A 20,404-nucleotide genomic window follows, 5' to 3' on the forward strand; every position below is an offset into this window, starting at 1 on the left:
ACGATCGAGCCGTGGGGGGGGATTTGAACCCGCGAGCTCGCGACTCGCAGCCCCGCGAACTCCCCACTCGACCACAGAGAAGTTGTTGACCTCGTGTCGCCATGGAGACTCGGGTGGTCGCCACGTGGCAAGAGACCCGGGGGCGAACCTGGGTCACTTGAGGTCAGCGGTACAACCGCGAGCCACGCTCCCCCCTCCCTCCCCTCTGATCCCTTGAAACACTCTCCAACAGAAACACTCTCCAACAGAAACACTCTCCCTCAGAAACACTCTCCCACAGAAACACTCTCCCACAGAAACACTCTCCCACAGAAACACTCTGCAACAGAAACACTCTCCCACAGAAACACTCTGCAACAGAAACACTCTCCCACAGAAACACTCTCCCACAGAAACACTCTCCCACAGAAACACCCTCCAACAGAAACACTCTGCAACATAAACACTCTCCCACAGAAACACTCTCCCACAGAAACACTCTCCCACAGAAACACTCTCCCACAGAAACACTCTCCAACAGAAACACTCTCCCACAGAAACACTCTCCCTTGAAACACTCTCCCTTGAAACACTCTCCCTTGAAACACTCTCCCACAGAAACACTCTCCCACAGAAACACAGGATCGACTTCAACGTCGCCTCCCACTGCAGTTACCTCAACCCCGTGGAGCCGAGCTCAAATCTTCAAAATCATTGCGACTTTACCATCAGTAATGCCCTTGGGAGTGAACAATAATAAAAGTCCATTGTGTATCTGCACGTGCACGTGTTTAGTCCGTGAGCCTCTTGGCTTTCCAGCCCCAAGATTCAGCATTATTTGTTTTAAGGGAATAAAAATTAACCCGTAAAAACAAAGTTTTTCACTATAAATCCTTTATATGCGTGGCGGCTAGAGTCCACTCGTCCTCTGGCTTGAGATGGCTGCCACCTATGGGTCAGATGATTGTCTGCCACCATTAAGCAATTGGTAATTAAATATTTTTTTTCCCTAAACAGTGTAAAATTTTTGAATTTTTTTCACGAAAATAAATTGTCACACACAACGAGTCTGTGTGGAAAATGTCAGCTCGATTGGATGACGGGAAGTGGGTTAAAAAACGACCGAAAGATTTGCACGGTCGTAAGCAAGCTAGCCAGCCAGCACGCAAGCACGCAAGCAAGCAAGTGAACTTAATATAAAGGATTTTAAAAAACAACTCCGGACTAGTTTCGCCATCATGCCGTCAATTACTCAAGAGAAGTGTTTCGCAAAGTGTTCACGTGTTGGATAACGATTGACTTGGAACATTGTTGCGACGACGACGATGATGATGATGAGAATGATGATGGTCTGATACGTGGCCCCATTGTCTTTGTCCTGTTCGCCTTTTGGCGTTCTCTGATCTAAGGGGCCGTCCATAAATGACGTCACGCGATTTTGGACAATTTTTGACCCCCCCCCCCCTCTTCGTCACACGACGTCACAAAAAGTCAGACCCCCCCCCTCAAATATGACGTCACAAAGCTCTGCCCCCCCCCCCCCCCAAAAAAAACACACATGCTTTAAATCGCTTTAAACTATTGTCATTGTAGCGCGTATTTAATGTGGCGCTGCACTCTGATGTTGTAAGAGAAAACACTTATTAAAAAGTATATTTAATTAAGTAGAACGTGTTGTCTATATTTATTTAAAGTTGCGGATTTTAATGTGACGTCACATTTCTCACCCCCCCCCCCAGGTGCGTGACGTCATTTATGGACGGCCCCTTACACTGGCAGTGAGACCAGGCCCTAAAGAAGGCTGCAGTCTCTCGTGTCGGCCAATCCGTTTCAAAGGCAACGCATCATACACGATGAGAGCATTACTCTTAGGTTTTTTCGGTAAAGCATGTAGGTAAAAAATAAAATAATAATCAATAAAAATAAATCAATTAAATCACGACGTTTCGGAGGCAACACAAGCTTCCTTCATCAGGTGTAAAAAATGGCACAGCAAAATAACTGTCACTACAGTTATTTTGCTGTGCCCTTTTTTGATTTAATTGATTTATTTTCATTTATTATTTTTTTACCTACGTGACTTTACCGAAAAAACCGAGAGTATGAATCCTTGCAGTCACGAAAGCTTCAAATCTAGAAATGATGAGAGCATGTTTAAATTTCGATTTAAAACTTTCGTGACTGCAGGGATTCATCTTCTTGGTTCTTTAGGTAAAGTCACGTAGAAGGGAAATAATAAAATAATAAAAATTAAACATAATAAAATAATTCTCACGACGTTTCGGCCACAACGCAAGCAGCCGTCCTCAGGTCTGAATGTCTTTCCGACAGACCTGTTCTTCACCTGAGGACGGCTGCTTGCGTTGTGGCCGAAACGTCGTGAGAATTATATTTTATTATGTTTAATTTTTATTATTTTATTATTTCCCTTCTACGTGACTTTACCGAAAGAACCAAGAAGAGAACATGTTTGTTTACATGTTCACCACAAGTAGTGTGCGGTTAATGCAGTAGTTGATTCCTTGCGAAATGTTTCTATTTGGTGTTTAAACATCTTAACACCCGTTTTACTGCTAAAGGGTCAAACTTATTCTTGTTTTCTTCATACTGGCAATAGAGGTCCCAATGAAGATATGATGCCAATTTTCAAGATACAATGCCAACGCGTGTCCGCCCGGAAGGGCCCCCCGCCACTTTGGAAATGGTTGACCAATTCCATGTTCATTCATTGGCTTGGTGTTTGGAGGATAACCGAGAACCCTGGGGAAACATTCACCCAAACATTGCTCAGCGGGAGTGGGGGGGGGGGTCACGATCCCACTTCCTCTACTGCCAGCAGGTTTGGGATTTTGTGTGCGATCCATCAAAGAGCCTGGGACCCATTGAGAGCAGTAGGGCTGAAAAGGGGCCATCCATTTAGTAGGTACGCAAAAATCTGTTAAAAATGTACCCCTCCCTGTACGCACGCGGACTTTTTACACCCCCCCCCCCCCCCGAATCCTATAGAACGACTGATATTTAATCCACGCAGAAACGATCAATGATTAATAATATTAACGCGTTTTAGCAAACAGATAGTCCACCGCCGGACTATCTAACTCATTTGAAGGCCAATGTCGACAAATTATTATCGAGCTTTCACCGCCCCCCCCCCCCCCGTTTCGTATGCGTACATTGTCAGTAGACACCCCCCCCCCATACGCAAGCGTACGCATTTGCTGAGGTGTGGACTCGAGTCATGTGACTTGGACTCGAGTCAGACTCGAGTCATGAATTTGATGACTTCAGACTCGACTTGGACTTGCATAACAATGACTTTGTCCTACCTCTGAGGTGTGGACTCGAGTCATGTGACTTGGACTCGAGTCAGACTCGAGTCATGAATTTGATGACTTCAGACTCGACTTGGACTTGCATAACAATGACTTTGTCCCACCTCTGCGCATTTGTGTTACCCCCCCGCCCCCCTCCATGCGTACGTACTGAATGTACAATAATTCACTCGATGAGCCGAGAGCTCAACTTGCTGGTAATGCGAGTTCCGGTACATGCGCGTTGCGTATTAGAGGCCACGTGTTCTGTATAACATATCGATATTATTACGCGCACACAATAACCCGCCATTCGCCACTATGTGGCGGTGATGTTCCCACGGCGCTTGTGCTGAGTGCCACGGCACTCCGAGGCCACGCGGAAGAGTCGATGGCTCGCTGGCAGGAAGTCACGGGACAGAACCAGGCGCCGTGGGTCGACCGAGATGAGTGGCAGATGCGCCAGCTGTATTCCAATCTGTGCCAATTTTATCCGCCCAGCGCTCCGCTCGTTGTTGTGGGCGTCGATCCTCTGCCCTCCGTCTGCCCAGTAGCAGCGTCCTCCACGAGCGTCCTCCGCAGAGGCCGATCTTGACACCGCTGGTACCGGTCATCGGCAAGTCCACTCAGCTTCACGTCCCAATCGTGCGACAGCCCGGGTCCACGACAAAGCTCCAGCTCAGAGGGGAGACTCAGCTCCGTGAGATTCTGTGGCTCCACGAGGGAGCTCTGGCTCCATGACAGAGCTCCGCAAGAGAGCTCTGGCATATGACAGACTCAGCTCCATGAGACGTTTGTGGCTCCACGACAGAGCTCTGGCTCCATGACAGAGCTCCGCAAGAGAGCTCTGGCATATGACAGACTCAGCTCCATGAGACCTTTATGGCTCCACGAGGGAGCTATGGCTCCACGACAGAGCTATGGCTCCACGACAGAGCTCCGCAAGAGAGCTCTGGCATATGACAGACTCAGCTCCATGAGACCTTTATGGCCCCACGAGGGAGCTATGGCTCCACGACAGAGCTATGGCTCCACGACAGAGCTCTGGCTCCACGACAGAGTTCTGGCTCCATGACAGAGCTCCGCAAGGGACCTCTGGGATGACACTCAGCTCCATGAGACGTTTGTGGCTCAAAGACAGAGCTCTGGCTCCACGAAAAAGCTCTGGCTCCATGACAGAGCTCCGCAAGAGAGCTCTGGCATATGACAGACTCAGCTCCATGAGACGTTTGTGGCTCCACGACAGAGCTCTGGCTCCACGACAGAGCTCTGGCTCCACGAGGGAGCTCTGGCTCCATGACAGAGCTCTGCTTCTTTAGCAATTATCATGAATATACGGCCACTGCCAAAATGACTGATACACACCAACACAGCAGGTATCTTTGTTACATATTTTTAAAAAAAGACCTTTGAAGGCTTTAATTCTTTATATTATAAAACATACTGTGGTACAGTTAGACAATGTAGGGCTGGGTAGATTCGTCCGGCTATAAACATTATGTACACAGCGTAAGAGTGCTTAACAATGAACCAAAATCACCGCTCGGCATCCATCTCCCAGGCGCAGTCCTGGCAGAGAAGGGGTTAAATTTTAACTTACAAGATATATACAACTCTGTACATTACAGCCACGACTGTTCGGGAAAAAAAAAGAATAAATATTCACGCGCTTTAAATTTGTCTAGCACCAAAACAGGCACAATATATAAAGAAAAACAATCGTTTAAAAAAAAGAGTTGAGGCTGGGTTTAGGGCAAACAAAACAATGGTTGCAGAAAACGAATTTCAGCTGCGGACACATTTCGAGACAGAAAAAAATTTAAAACCCAAGGTACGAGTTGGAACAGGAGTCACAAAACCTTGCGGCTCTAAAAAGGAACTTGCTTCGTGGCATTATTTATTAAGGGCCTCCCGTCACGTATTTTCATCACGTGCATTGTGGCTCTTGATATATTTAGGGATGGGGGGGTTTGTTTTCTACTGAATTCGGAAGTCAAAAAAATGATTTCGTTATTTTGGTCGTCGATCCCTGCGGGTTAGAATCACCTCTCCTCCAGACCGAGTGATGGATGCACACGCGTTCTTATCCAGACGCGTTCACAAACACAAAAAACAAACTTAACAGCACTCGCTCGCTCTCGTCCAAGTGTTCGTTTGATCGGTGTGTGAATGATTCTAGTCTTAGTCGAGTCGAAGACGATACGCGTGGAGTTAAAAACAAAAATGCGTCGGCGGATTGCATCTCGTCACCAAGAAATGCTGACAAAATAAAATCCAGACTAAAATTCCACAGGTTGCCGCCAAGACAAGACTCGAAACAGACCTGACGTGGAGACCGACTAAACACCGCTCTCATCCCAACCGAACTGCTCGTCGTGCCGAACGGCAACATTCCCTCCGTGTCGCGACACCGCTCCACCAACACCTCCGAGGGACCGATCGCTCCTCGCACGCGGGCACACAACCCCCTGAGAAACTTCACAGTTCGAACCGCCGATCGCCGGCAACGCCAAAAGACTCGGACCGATATTTCTACAACAGCCAATTCGACAACGGTCACCGCGCGCGTGAAGGACGATGGGCCAGCGCTGCAGATTTCTAAACTCCAGGATAAAACTCGGGCAATTTGCCATCGGTGAAGCATTTGTTAACGCATACGTTTCTTTCCGGCCAATTAAAACAACTTTTTAGAAAGAATGTATTCGATTTGAGAGCACAACAACCTCGGATCGTCATTTTTACCTCTTGCCGGTGACCAATGGGACGTTGCCATCACAGTTGCCCACGAAGGGAAGCAGCGATGACACTTGTCTGGGTCTGGACAGCCACATTGATATCATTATAAATCGAGGGATGTGCTGAAAAAACTCGACAACCCACAAGATCTGTCCAGAAAGCAGTGGGAGGCTTTTGTTAACAGTCAGTTAATTAAGCGGATGAGAAATGTGATTCCGGTCATTGTGCGACCATGTGTGCGTACACGACACAATAAAAACTATGAAAATGGCATGTAACCTGTTCAAAAAGAAGTTTAGCGTAGGTTATATGAATATGTGGGGTGATCAAGCCTTTCCAGCAAACCATTCATTCGCAGACGGCGACCATCCTAAAATTACCCGCGGTGCACCATGGGCACAGTGTTCAGAGAAAACGTTGCTCCTGCTTTCCCGCTCCTGAGCTTGATACGTGGTAAACATTTGAAATCCCGACGATCGACTCCGGTGTCAAATCCAGGTCCGAGCGTGCGGTGCGAGCACTTCTACGATCCCGATGGCGTCACGCCGGGCCACACACCATCTTACCTGTGCCGGCGACCAGCAACCATGCCCGCACACAAGTGACTTCGCCCGGCGAAGCAAACTTCACTCCCGTATCACCCCAACGACAACAACGCGCGGCTCCTAGAGAACCCGAGCGCGCTCCCCACGTCACCGCCAAACCAAAAATTCGGCTAACGTCAAAGTAAAAAAAGAAAAATCACAAACGCCCCATTTAACAGTACTCACGTTTTTCCATTCGCCAGCGCTCAATTACAAAACTATATACAGGACAGAATTACAAAGAGTGCACGGAGAAAGAGCCAGAAGCTCCGGTGGGAGCCCACGCCGCGCTATGCACACGGTGGACTTGGGCCCCCGGGTGTCTTATGTACAGCCCCAAAGCGATTAAAATACAAGATACGCAAACATCCCCCCCCACCCACCCCAAATGAAAGTGACTTAGAAAACATCGTCATCATAGCTCCCCTCAACAAAACCCCTAACGCAGTCACTCGCAACAACAAAACCATAAACCACAATCTCGCACACGAAGAACGCCCGGGCGTCCGAGCCAGCCGGAACGGCAAGTCCCTGCGCCGCGCCGGTAAGGAAGGGACCGATTCTCGGTGGCGACGGGGACACGTGTGTCACATCCGCAAAGTCAAACTCGCAAAAACGAAAACTAAATATTCAAGCAACAAACTTTTTCTCCAAAAAAACGGTTTTCCCAGTTTTGCGATCTTCCCGGAAGAAAACCGTGCTCGCTGTTCGCCGCTGTAAACCGTGGAACAGGTTGAGGGTACTCGGAGGGATGGGGGGGGGGGGGTGGTGTAGCGGCGCTGTCACCCCACCCCCATCCCCTGGCACCCCGTGACCCCCCCCATGTCAAGTCAACCCGGGGAAAAAAAAACACGTGAACGAGCACCTCGAACCGGGCGCGAATAACGACGAGAGCTCCGCGGAAAACGCAGAACGGGACGGGGGATTGGGCGTGTAAAAACGTGTGCGCATAATGAAACGCTGGCATGTCGTCCTCCTCCTCGCCAGCATTGAGCAATCAAAAAGAGTTCCATCTCCCTCCTTTGCGAGTGCTTCTCCCGTCACAAAAATATACTATTTACATTTTTTTTTGCTTTTGCACGCATTTCAAAAAGTTCACCAGTAGCAGCAATGTGAAAATAAACAATCGGCCTCCTCTCGGCGGTGCCGGTTCCACGTCGTCGTCGTCGTCCTCGTCGCCGTTCAGACCGGTCGGGCCATTCGCGTCGCCGTCAAAGGCCGTGGCGCCCCCACGCTCATTTTAGGGCGATCATGAAGTTGCTAAATGACTTTCTATCGTCAACAATGCAGTTGTCCAAAATCTGGACAAATCTGACCGCTGCTCTGCCCATGGGCGGCTGCCAATCGGATCACAAGACAGGCGTCACGTGGCATTATATGGTTACCCGAGGTGATGTGCTCTGAAAAGCAATCACTCTTCATCAAACGCACTTTTTAATCATAGATTTACTGTTTTCTTGGTATGTTATTGCACATGTCGATTTTACTGTTCTGTGTTGGTATGTTTTGCTACTTTCAAGAAAAACTCTTGTTTTCATTGGCTAGGGGGGAACTCTATGCCTCCATACCAAATGGCGAACCAAGTTGCCACCGTGAATGCGTTTGCTGGAGCAGATTGCCGGTGACCATTGCCCTAGAATTGCTCTGGTCCTTCACGGCCTTTGACGCGACGCGCCAGTTGCCCGTGCTGACCATCGACCCACACGCGCAGCTCCTGTCCTCTTTGCCTGACCGACCCAGGGAACTTAGCTCGCCCGCTCGCCCTGCCCCATTCGAGGAGGTGAGATCGGCCGAGCTGGTCGGGTGAGCGAGCGAGCAGGCGAACGGATGATGTGCCGGCGTCGCTAGTTCAGGGTTCCCCGGCAGTTTTCGGCACCGCAGAGACAGGGGATCTTCTCGTCCTCGATCGGGAATTTGTAGTCGTAGGTGATCTCCTCGTTGACGGCGATGGCCTGCTTGGAGTAGATGACGATCTTCTTGTGCGAGTCCACGGTGATGATCTTGGCGTAGCAGTTGGGCTGAAGATGGGGAAAACAAAGCGAACGGGAGGTGAGCGGCGGCGGTTGTCACTGCCAGCCAGCGCACGCGACGCCGCGGGCTCTGGGTTTTGCGCGCACGAGTGAGAGCGCCACCGTCACTCGGCACGCCGTGACCGTCGCGTCAGACGAATCAACCAACAAAGGCTTTGATACGTGACGTGGATAGTTAATAGGGGGGTTGATTAGAAAGCCTGCGATGAAACCAATTATTACGCAACACTAGCCATGCTTACAATCACGTGTGAAACGGATATTTAAACCGCATGACAATTAGATGCAAAAATTACACTGAGGCCAACGGATCAGGCACAAGTGTCTAAAAATCAAGAAGCTGCACCCTTCAAAACCTCCATATCTAAACATTTGTAGGCCTATCATAAAAAATGATACAAAAAAATATAAAACAAAGTTTTTGAAATTTTACTTCTGTGGATTTCACACCTGATGATGATTGCTTGTGTTGCAGTCGAAACGTCGTGAGAATTTTTATTGTTTTGTGTTTATATTGTTTTGTTGTTTCCCTTCTGCGTGACTTTACCGAAAAAACCAAGAACATAAAGTTTTGATACATATTTTTGGCAGCCCAAATGACCGAATGTTATTTTCAAGATCAAATTAAATACATTTATATTTGTATTCAGCACCCCATGAAATCTGCAGACGCAAACTTCCATAGGCCTAGATTCCAAAAGAAAGAGGGTTCACAACGTTCTCCGCTCCTCGCCTGGAAGAGCACGAACAACGGAAACCTCCTTCGTGAGATCGCAAGGGGAGGGGAGGGCGGGTGAACGCCGCCACTCACGTTGCAGCTGTGGTTGATGAACCGCGCCAGGTTGCCGCACTTGGTGGCGTCGATGATGTGGTCGTGATCCACGCGGAACATGTAGCTGCTGCCGATGCCCTCCTTCTCGTAGTGCCGCTCGCGCATGTCCGCGATGACCTGCGGCGCCACGTGGCACACGATCAGGACCCGCCCTCCCCCACCACCACCACCACCCACCACAAATACGAAGGAGACGACCACCCGAATGTGAAATTGTAGTTGTTGCTCTGCATCTACATCAGCCACACGGAAGAAGGACCCCCCCATCCTCCTCCCCCCCCACCCGTCCCACCCTCCCCACCCACTCGTCCCACCCTCCTACCAAACCGTCACCCCTCGAGGACGTCGCCCCCTGCCGCCCCCTGCCGCACCCCCCCCCCCCCCCCCCCCGACGTACGCCTGTCCCCCAGAGGTGAATACGCGATCGCGTGGCCTGGCCAGAAGCGCAAGCGTCTTCTCACGCCGCACACCCACTCGTTTTCTTTAGAACCGCTTCACGTATTCAATTTGGTGTCCTTCCGCCCTCCACCGCACACCTCCGATAATCACGGTTGGCTACGTGCGGTGCGAAAGAAGTTCAGCGTACGGTACGGTACATCCACGCGGCCGCTGCTCGCTTGTGGATGGGATGTGTGACTCAAGACGCTCCCTTTACTCACGCATCCACGACCGTGCGTGCGCACGATCCATCGACCGCTACTCGCCACGTCTCAGTTCGGCCTCCGCTCAACTATTCGATGAATTTAAGTTTTTTTTTTCGTTCTCACAATTACGGCGCCTGCAGCATCTTCAGTTGCTTGTCCACTGACTCGCAAGCATTTCTAGCAAACTAATGCTGGGAAAGGGCAGCCCCAACTCTGGTAACTTGGCACGCACATCACGGAAGAAGAAAAAAAACCCACTACTTTTCCTTCAATCAAATCAACCTGTCCGTCCAACACGAGTTCGGCACGCAATTTGAGCAACCCAGGCCAAATCCGAGTCTGCCGTCCCGTGGCAACGCGGTATCCAAGGCTGCCCCGACAATCTACGCCGATGAATTCCCTCAGTCCCTGCGGCAAAGCTAACCGGCACGCTTCCGTGGTCCCTGGAATCAGACCGAGTTCCGAGCGAGAGCGTCCGAGGCTGAGTTGGGGTGGTGGGGGGAGGTGGGGGGGGGGGGGGGGGGGGGGGGGGGGGGGTTTTAACCCACCTGCCGGATGCCCTCGCCGACGTATTCGATCACCATCTCGTCCGCCGCGATCGGCTCCAAGGCGAAGAGGCCCCAGTCGTGGATGTCGCTCTTGGTGAACTTGAGCTTCTTCTTGCGGAACTGGAGACACAGACGTGAGAGCGCGCGCGCACACACACAAAGGGTCATACGGAGACCTTGCTTAAATTCCTGTGTGTCTCATGAGCGCCTTACTTCTCATCTCAGCCATTCCGACTGCTTGCTACGGTCTAGCCAAGGAGACCCCCCTCAGTGGATTTTCTGTTTGCACTTAGTCACATATTCACTTTAAGATGTTTTCTTGTTCATGTTTTTTTGTTGCAGTTGCACCCGAATCAAGAGCCGAATGGATCACAGGGCTATACTTAATAAATAAACTTGAACTTGAGTGACAGCCGTCTCTGTGCGGCACGAGGTGTATGCAGGAATGGCCTGCAAGTAGGCCTAAGTCAGCCATATACATATTACCACACATATGCGTACAGGAACATGCGTACACAAGCAAAGGTAAAGATCTCCCGTACAGCCTTTAAGAGACTGTTGGAGCAGCAAGTGCTGTTAGAGAGCACCGATAAAGGCTTGCATGGCACACGAGGGATGGGGTGGCCAGCACCATGCCTGATCATCCCCTTCGTCTCTCCAGTGATGATGTGATGATGTGATGTTTACGCATCGCCCCCTCATTTCAAGCCGAGTCTACCTAGGGGAGGCCCAGGATTAGTTCAGGTAATCTCTGCCATCGTAATTGGCCGTGAGCGGGAATCCGAACTCGGGTTGCCGGGTTCGTAGCGCAGCGTGCTCACGGACACACGCGCACGGACACACGCGCCCGGACAGGCGTCGTCCTGTAACCGTGAGCGGTGCGCACCTTGAGCTGGTTGAACTTGAAGAGGTCGCTGTCAGCCGGACCCCCACTGCCGAACGACGCCAACAGCCTCCTCTGCTCCGAGCGCCGCTCCGAGCCGGCGCGCGTCGACAGAGACGGCTGGGCCGGGATGCTCATGCCCTGCGAGCGAGACGACCGACAGAACGACGCCAGGATGAGGCCGGAAGCACAACAACATCTCACCAGGGTCAGGATGGAACCGCAACAAAATGACGTCGGGGTCAGGCCGGCTCGCAAGTTTGTTAATCCACTGTTGAGGGCCCACGGGACCAGGACGGTCTCAGTGGCAAAGCGTGGCCCTGCATGCGGAACGAGCAGAGTGAACCTATCAACTATATACAGGGTCCATACTCTCTGGTTCTTTCGGTAAAGTCACGTAGGTATAAAATAAAATAAATCACGATGTTTCGGGCGCAACACAAGCGTCCGTCTGCCTCAGCAGCAGACCATGCTTTCCCACCTGTAAAAAAGGGCACAGCAAAATAACTGTCGCTACAGTTATTTTGCTGTGCCCTTTTATGATTTAATTGATTTATTTGCATTTATTATTATTTAATTTCATTATTTTTTACCTATGTGACTTTACCGAAAGAACCAAAGAGAATGGATTCCTGCAGTCACGAAAACTTCAAATTAAGATATTCAGGGTGTTTAAAAAATATGGACCCAATTTCAAAGCAGTATATTTCACGATGGCAACATGTTACAATTACACAAAAAATTACAAACGGTTGAATGAGTTATCAAGTTTTACTAACCATTTTATAAATACTACATGTGCCCTCCACCTGCTGTACGGACAACATCGAGACGATAGTTGAATTCGTCCCAAACGCCTCTCTTCTCACGTTTTCCTCTGAGGTGCGTGGTTGCCCCGTGCTCTTCCCCGCACATAAACAGCCTGCTTCCTCAAATTGTCGGTACCAACGACGAATGCTCTTTGACATTGGCGGATCAATGCCAAAACTCCGTTGAAACGCACGCTGCACTGCAATTACAAATTTAGTCTTGCTAAACTGCAGAACGCTAAACGCCCCTTGTATTGCGGGGTCACCATCTTGCGAATGACTGAGGCTAGGGGCTGTTTATGCACTGGGAGAGGCATCTAGCAGTAATCAGTTGAAACTCTATGCCCCGCCCTTTCAAGTGGTAAGAGTTTCATTCATGGGCGGTTTGTGGCTGGAGAGATATACTGATTTCAAATCGGGTCCATCTTTTTGAAACACCCTGTATATTAAAAAATGACCGGGTAAGACAAACTGAGCTGTTTCGCTCTTTTTCAGAAGTGACCTGGCCACAACTGATAGCTCAATGAAGTGGCTTATCGTCTGGAAATGTATTGCAGCCAAATACTCTAAACCCGGGGAAAAATCCACGTGACCACGGGGAGAGACATGTACAAACACACGTTGATTATAAATGTGGAGGGAAAAACTGGAGGACCCGATGAAAAATCCACGCGAAAAAAGCGTGAGAGAGACACGCAAAGTCCAAATATACAGCGGGCGTCAGGGTCAGGATCGTCCTGCATACGAGGCCAAGTGGTTAACATCTGGCCACCGCGTCGCCCGCCGGTGAGGACCCAAGGTACGAGGACGGTCTCATTGGCAAAGCGCGGGCCATGCGGCAGGAACGAGCGAAGCGCGCACGGGGGACGGGCGGTCGTCGGGGGTCACCTGCGTGTCGGCCGGAAGCTGCTCGTCCAGCGCGACGAGCCGCTCGGCCAGGTAGTGCGCCTTCTCCTTCATGCTGATCTTGTAGTAGCCCTCGCTGCGGGCACAGCCCGTCGCGTGCTCGCGCAGCCCGTCGCTCGCCACCTTCTTGCGGTGCCCGCGCCCGCCGGGACGCTCGGCACGCGGGATGTGCGTGTGTGCGGCGCCGTCAAGGAGCGCAGCGGGGCGAATTGTGCGTGCGTGGTGGTCACCGCGCGTGGTGGTCACCGCGCACCCACGTGTTTGCGTTGACCCATAACCACCTGTGGTTTATCTTCTTGGTTCTTTCGGTAAAGTCACGTAGAAGGGAAGTAATAAAATAATAAAATAATAAAACATAATAAAATTATTCTCACGACGTTTCGGCCACAACGCAAGCAGCCGTCCTCAGGTGAAGAATGAAACACCACCAAGCTTGGAGCGTATATTTAAGCTGGGTTGGGGGGGGGAAATAGACGCTCCAAGCTTGGTGGTGTTTCATTCTTCACCTGAGGACGGCTGCTTGCGTTGTGGCCGAAACGTCGTGAGAATAATTTTTTTATCTTTTATTATTTTATTACTTCCCTTCTACATGACTTTACCGAAAGAACCAAGAAGATGAATCCCTGAAGTCACGAAAGCTTTACACCTGTGGTTTGTCCCTTGACCTCGTAAAATGTCTCTTCGGTTAGTTGTGCAATACTGCTCGAAGACAATGTACTCATTCTCTACAATATTGATGTCTTTGTTTTGTTGTTGCTGTACTCACGTTTGTGTGTCCGTGCGTCAATGTGTTCATGTGTTTGCATCTGGTGGTGTTGGTGTATTTGTGTGCTTGTGTTCGTGTGCCCGTGTGAGTAGTAGTGCAGCGGTTAGCGTGCTGCACTACAAGCCCGGTGACACGAGTTCGATTCTAGCTCACGGCCAACATTAGTGACGATTATCTGAACCGGTCCTGGGCCTCCCCTAGGTCGACTCAGCCTCATATGAGGACCTGGTGCTGTGTGTAAAACATCGCCACAAGGAAGCTAAAGCTCGTCGGGCGTGGTGCTGGCCACCCTCGTGTGCAGTGCCGGCCTTCATAGGTGCTCGCTAACAGCACTTGCCTCAACAGACTGTTAAGGCTATACGGGGGATCTTTATATTTGTGATCGTGCATTGGGGTGGGGGGGTGGGGAACGGTGGTACAGTGGTTAGTGCTGTGAACCTGATAACCCAAATCCGATTTCCAGCCATGGCTATCCTCAGTAGCAAGCGATTCCTGAACTGGCCAGAGAGCCCCCCCCCCCCCTATAAGGTGTCTGGCCATGCCAGCCTTAATAGGTGCACGCTGGCGGCACTTACGTACATTCAAGGCTAAAGAAGGGACCTTTGCTTGAGCCGTCTGTACGCAGGCGTGTCGCGGCGCGTACGCGTGCGGGGGTGCGCGTGCGGGGGCGGGGGTGCGCGTACGCGTGCGGGGGTGCGCGTGCAGGTGCGTGCGACGCTATCACGGGAAGGATATGAGGGTGAGGGACCCAGTGGGTGTCGTTGAGCCACTCCATGCTGTTGTCCTGCGTCAGGAGGCTCGCGTAGGTCGTGCGCAGGTACTCCACGTCCTCCGCGTCGATGCCCATGTCCCAGATGTCGTAGAGGATCGCCATCTCCTCGAACTGGCTGCGCGGGCGGAACTGGAAGTCGGGCGGCGAGGGCGGCGGCGTGGGGATGCGCGCCGCCAGCCCCTCCGACGGCCGCAGGCCGCGCCGCCGGCCCTTCCGACCCATCTTGGGCCGCGTGGCCGCCGTCGCCTCCGCGAGGAGGCCCTCGGCCAGCGCCGTCTCGACGCCGCCCCTGTCGCTGCCGCTGCTGACGCCGCCGCCGCCGCCGCCGCAAACGCCGACCGGCGTCAGCGCGTCGGGGACGGGGACGGGGACGGCGGCGGCGACGGCGGCGGCGGCGATCGGCGTGACGCCCGGCTGCGGCGTGGACGTTCTCACATCCACCTTGGGAGCTTCTGAGTGGGGCGGCTCCTGAGCGAGGGGTTTTGGCAGGAAGGCCTCAGGCAGGACCTCGGATTTGATCGTCTCGGAGAGCCGGTCTTCACTCCTCTCCTCCTCCTTCAACTCCTCATCTTTCAGCACCTTCTTTGTCACGATGTCATCTTTCGGTAACTCTTCCTTCACCGTCCTCTTTATGACAGCGTCGTCTGCTAAAACCTCATCTTTCAGTGCCTTTATCAAGACCTCCTCTTTCAAAACCTCCTCCTGAACGGTCCTCTTTTTAACGTCGTCTTTCAAGGCCTCTTGCTTCAGTGGCTTCTTTCTCATTACCTCCTCTTTCAACACCTCATCCTTCACCGTCCTCTTGTTGATGACGTCGTCATTTTTGGTGACATCCACGTCGTCTTTCAACACCTCTTCTTTTAGAACCTTCCTTTTCAAAACCTCTTCTTTCAACTCCTCTTCTTCCACCGACACCAGCTCCTCTTTCAGGTCGTGCACCTTCTCAACGAGCTTGGCTTGAATAACCATTTCCTCGGCCGCGCCCGAAAGCCTCAAGTCCTCCGCGTCACGAGTCCTGGAATCCCGCACCGCCTCCTCGGCAGGCGACGCCGCCGAAGCGTCGCCCTCCACCTCGTCGCGCGGCGGCGACATCTCCTCGTCCGGCGGAGTGAGCCTCGACTCGGTCTCGATCGAGGTCCCTATCGGTCGAGACTCTGAGTCCCGGGCTACGAGCTCCCCGCCGTCCCGGGAGGACCGCGTCTTCTCGGCGGACGAGGGGGGCCCCGGGAGGAGGGGAGGCGAGGCGGCGGCTTCGCTCGTGACGCACGGCGCGGGCACCGTCTCCACAGGAACAACTCCCCTGCGCTTCGATCTCAACTTGGTCTCTGCCGGCTTGGGGCTCTCGGTGAACGAGGCCGCTCGCAGGCGCAGCTCGCCGACGACGCGACGATCCTCCTCCCGTTCCTCCTCCTCCGCCTCCTCCGTCTCCTCCGTGGTCTCCTCCGGCGCCTCCACTTCTCGCTTGCACACGACCTCCACTTCCATCTTCTCCGCCGCCGGGCGCCCGAGCTCTCCGTCCTCCCGCTCGTCCTCCGACGGCCGTGTCGCTCCGTCGGCCCGCGACTCCCGCGCGCCCTTCTGCGTGATCTCGGCGAGCAGCTCGGCGGCGACGTCGGCGGCGGTGCCGGAGTCGGCCTTGTACCGCAGGTTTTTGCCGAGCTCCGCCTGCAAGGCCGACTGCTGCGCCGAGAGCTTCAGTGTCACCACCTTCTCCGTCCGGTCTGCGTCCACGTAGCGGAACTGCTTGAGCTTCTCCCAGTCCCTCGAGTGTAGCATCACCACGGGCCGCAGCTTGATCTTGTCCGACGTCGACCTCTTCGATTCCTCGCAAACGTCGGCGACTTTGGCCTCGGACCTCGGCTTGCAGATGTCATCGGGGGTCACGGCGGGGGACGAGGCCTGCGGCGAAGCGACGTCGTCCTTCGTCTCGGACCGATCCCTCTCGTCCACCGGCGGCTCGGGCGAGGGACGACTCTCCTCCAGCGCTTCGTCCTCCGACAGGAAGGAGAGTATGGCCGACACGGCCCCGTTGTGCTCCGGGACGTCGTCGTCCGATGAGATGTCGCACTCGATCTCGCCCCTCCTGAAGAGACTCTCGGTCCTCTTCTGGCCGCTCGACGTCTCCTTGCCGTCCAGCGGGGGCAAGGAGGTGTCCATCGCAGTGTCGTCGTCCTTGCCAACAAAGGTCCGCGAATTCTGAAACGAAGGAAACTCCTTGCCGGGCAGCGGCCCACAGTCGGCCGATGCGAGGACGCGCCGCTGGCTCTCGCCGTCACTGGCGGCCGGGCTGCGCGGCAAAGCCTCGGCAAATGGCGACACGAAGCCCATGTCCCTGCCGGGCGTCACGGGGATGTTGAGGTGAAGATTCGGCGACCGCGGAGGGAGCAACGTCGACCCCGACAGGGACCCCAGGAGCGACGCGGGAGTGACAGAGTCCGACAGCGACGTCCGCGCCGTCGAAGACACCCTCTGCGGCACGGCAAAGCCGTGCGGCGCCGTCGGTGGCGGCCTCTGCGCCGCAATCCTCCACGCGACGACGCCGCCGCCGCCGCAGGAGTCCGCATCCGACGAGGAGAGCCGCGGCCCCCGCGACTCGGGGAAGTCGACGTCGGAGAACGTCGACTGCAGCGGCGGGTCCCTGCCGGGCGTCCGAGGCACGTCCCCCTCCTCCTCGTCGTCGCACTCGGCCGTCTCCAGGTCGCTCTCGTCCGAGCGCGGCGGGGCGCCCGGTGGCGTGGCCGGCCCCACGCCGAGCGGTGCAACCGGCCGGCCCGGCGGAGCGGCCGCAACGGCAAGCGGCGGCGGCGGCGATGCCGCCACGGGGGAACCCGGCTCACTCTTGTGCTCGCAGAACGCCGGCAGGTCTGCAACAGTATTGGCATGTGATGTTAAGTCTATGGGTTTTGATAATTATCTATGGGTTCAATATCAGTCTACGGGTCCTATGTTATACTATGGGTTCTGTTCGTATGACTTCAATGTTAGTTAAGTCCTATATTAATCTAAGGGTTCTACAGCAGTCCATGGGCGCTTTGTTAGTCTATGGAGCCAATTGAATTCTACAGAGCGCACGTTTTGGATCTCAAATCCCTAATCAAACTTTGACCTGCATGACCGAAGCTGTCTCGGCACGACCGCCGATCTCACCGACGCCAAACGCACAGGCCGACGAGACTGCCAGCGACGACATGGCCAGCACCGGTCTGCCGGCGGGGGTGGGGGGGGGGGGTGAACACTTCACGGGCAGACGGGGACGGCGGAGCGAGAGGGGGCAACCCATACCTGCCGTGGGCACCTCGTCGCCCTCGTCGTCGGCGTCGAACGTGTAGTCCTCGTCGTCGCGCGCCAGCGCCGCCGCCACGGCACCAGCGCTCGCCCGCGCTCTCGTCTCGCGCCTCGCGCTCTCCTCCTCCTCCTCCGACTCGGACTCGGACGACTCGGACGACGAAGAGCTGCTCTCGTACTCCGAGGAGGAGGAGGACGACGAGGAGGAGGAGGACGACGACGAAGACGACGACGACGAGGAGGACGAGGAGATGGACAACGAGGCCTTGTCCGCGGGGCGGGCGTCCGATGGAGACACGCGACTCGCCGTCTCCAGCTCAGACTCCGGCTCCGATTCCGACTGCGTCTCCGAGCCAGAACGCGACTCCGACTGCGACTCCGAGCCGGATGCGGAGGTCGACTCCGTGCCGGACTTTGAGGAGACCTCGCTGGCCGTCTGAGCGCCTGTGGAATGAGTCAATAGGAAAGAAAAGCGTTAAGGGCGGTTTTTTGTATTTGTGTTGAACCGAGCGGCCCCGAGGAATGCCCGATCACCTTTGCAGGATCATGCCCGGTTCAAAACGTGCATACATTACGCAGTCTAAACTAGATTTTGCGAATCGACTGTTGGAATCGTGTCTGTGGTCCGGCCGGCGTCGTTACCATCCGATTCCATCTTCACGTCGACTGCTCGCGCCTTCTTCTCCACGTCAGAGCGTTCCTCTTCCACCACCTCCGCCAATTCCGCCGCTGCCTCTTCCGTCTCTTCCACATCATCATCTTCTTCTTCCTCCTCCTCCTCCTCATCCTCCTCTTCCTCGTCCTCCTCCTCCACTGACATCTCTTGCTCCTGGGAGAAAAGGGCGGAATAGAATCAGTGTAAAGTGAAGCTTCATCTGAAAAGGGTTGTTGTTTTTTGACCCAAAGTCCGATGACGGCATAGGGTCACCTGATAAAATGTTCTTTCCCCATGAACTTCTATTCTGTGCCATGCACTATCCTCATATCTCATTCCACCACATCCTTCCATCTCTCCCGCGGTCTCCAAAAGTATGCTGCTAACACAATTTCATTCATCGCAGAAATGATCGACGGATTGATCGACTATTTCCACGGCGTGGAGCGCCCTTCGCGTGTGACGACGGCGACGCAGGGTGGATCGCCGTTTGGATGGGGCGACGACATGGTGGATCCCCACCTTCTTCTCCTCCTCCTCTTCCTCCCCTTCGCTGTCGAGCTCCAGCGGCCGGGCCACCCTGTGCTTCCGCACGCGTCCAACCGGCTGCCCCTCGGCCTCCGAGGCGTCGCTCATCCTCTCCTCTGCTCACGCACACACACGCGCGCGCAGACACACACGCACGCACACACACACGCACGCACGCACGCACACATGCACACACACGCACACACATGCGCACACACACGCACACAAAAGCACACGCACAAAGGTGGTCGTCCATTGTGCTATTGGCAGTGGTGGAGATGTGCCGGTATGCAACGGGTTAAGGCCACGCTGATGCTAAAATACAGTATAATAAAATATGGAAACCTTCATCGTCTTCCTCCTCCAGCTCGCACGAGGGGCTCAGGCGCGCCCTCTTCTGCTCCGACACGGCAGCTGGCTCCGGGGGCTCTTTCCGCTTCACCTGGGGACATAGGAAGAAGGGAAGGAACCGTTTGGTGGTCACTCACGATGCTGCTGTCAAGTTACAATAAAAATGTTGTGGAAATGGAGCAGCACAACGTGATTAGAACGACTGATGAGAGGCGGAAGATTAACGCTGGAGGGGAGACCGGCAGAAGGGAAGAGAAGCGGAGGAAGACGGGGGTAGGGAAGACAGGAGCGAGACGGCACCAGATAGAGTTTGGAGGCCGCTATTGTACAGCAACAGCTGAGGAAAGAAAGTAACGGAAGAGAGCGAGGTGGGTGGGGGGGGAGGCCTTCGCCCAGCAGTGTGAAGTTACAGGAGGCCGACAACAACGTCCGCTCCAAGCGACGTCACGAGGGCGAGTCATCCCTTTGGCCTGGGACTGAGAGTCACCTTGAAGGAGGGCAACCTCAGCGCGCCGCGCAGGCCCATGCCGAAGCCAAGGCCGTCGACGCCCAGCACCGAGCCCTTCCCCCAGCTCTCGAAGGGCGAGGGCCCGCACAGCAACGCCGAGATGGGCTCCGCCGCCGCTTTGCCCGGCTCGTCGCTCTTTCCGCCAGCGTCCTCCGGCTTGGCGACCTCCTCCGACTTGCCGGCCTCTTCCTCCTTGCAGGGCGTCTGCGCGGCGGACGCAGGAGAGAGAGAAAAGAACGAGCGGTTGGATCTCAGCACTGTTGGGACACGGGCGCGA

At 54.0% G+C, this 20,404-nt stretch overlaps 1 protein-coding gene across 1 annotated transcript in view; it reads right to left on the reverse strand.

Annotated features, from left to right (window-relative positions):
• Positions 1-4,695: 4,695 nt before the first annotated feature.
• Positions 4,696-20,404, reverse strand: part of LOC133348716 (histone-lysine N-methyltransferase SETD1B-like) — a 31,734-nt gene continuing 16,025 nt past the window's right edge. Inside the window, exons 10-20 of the mRNA XM_061561653.1 lie at positions 20,107-20,331; positions 19,614-19,710; positions 19,263-19,384; positions 18,728-18,914; positions 18,083-18,529; positions 14,763-17,664; positions 13,245-13,437; positions 11,551-11,688; positions 10,665-10,784; positions 9,452-9,589; positions 4,696-8,628 (exon numbers count right to left, since the gene is read on the reverse strand). Coding sequence (XP_061417637.1) covers positions 8,455-8,628; positions 9,452-9,589; positions 10,665-10,784; positions 11,551-11,688; positions 13,245-13,437; positions 14,763-17,664; positions 18,083-18,529; positions 18,728-18,914; positions 19,263-19,384; positions 19,614-19,710; positions 20,107-20,331 — 4,743 coding nt within the window. The 3' untranslated portion in view covers positions 4,696-8,454. The remainder of the gene's footprint in view (positions 8,629-9,451; positions 9,590-10,664; positions 10,785-11,550; positions 11,689-13,244; positions 13,438-14,762; positions 17,665-18,082; positions 18,530-18,727; positions 18,915-19,262; positions 19,385-19,613; positions 19,711-20,106; positions 20,332-20,404) is intronic.

Source organism: Lethenteron reissneri, chromosome 28 (assembly GCF_015708825.2).
Source record: "Lethenteron reissneri isolate LAM-NWPU_2019-01 chromosome 28, ASM1570882v1, whole genome shotgun sequence".
In the NCBI taxonomy this organism is placed as follows: Eukaryota; Metazoa; Chordata; class Hyperoartia; order Petromyzontiformes; family Petromyzontidae; genus Lethenteron; species Lethenteron reissneri.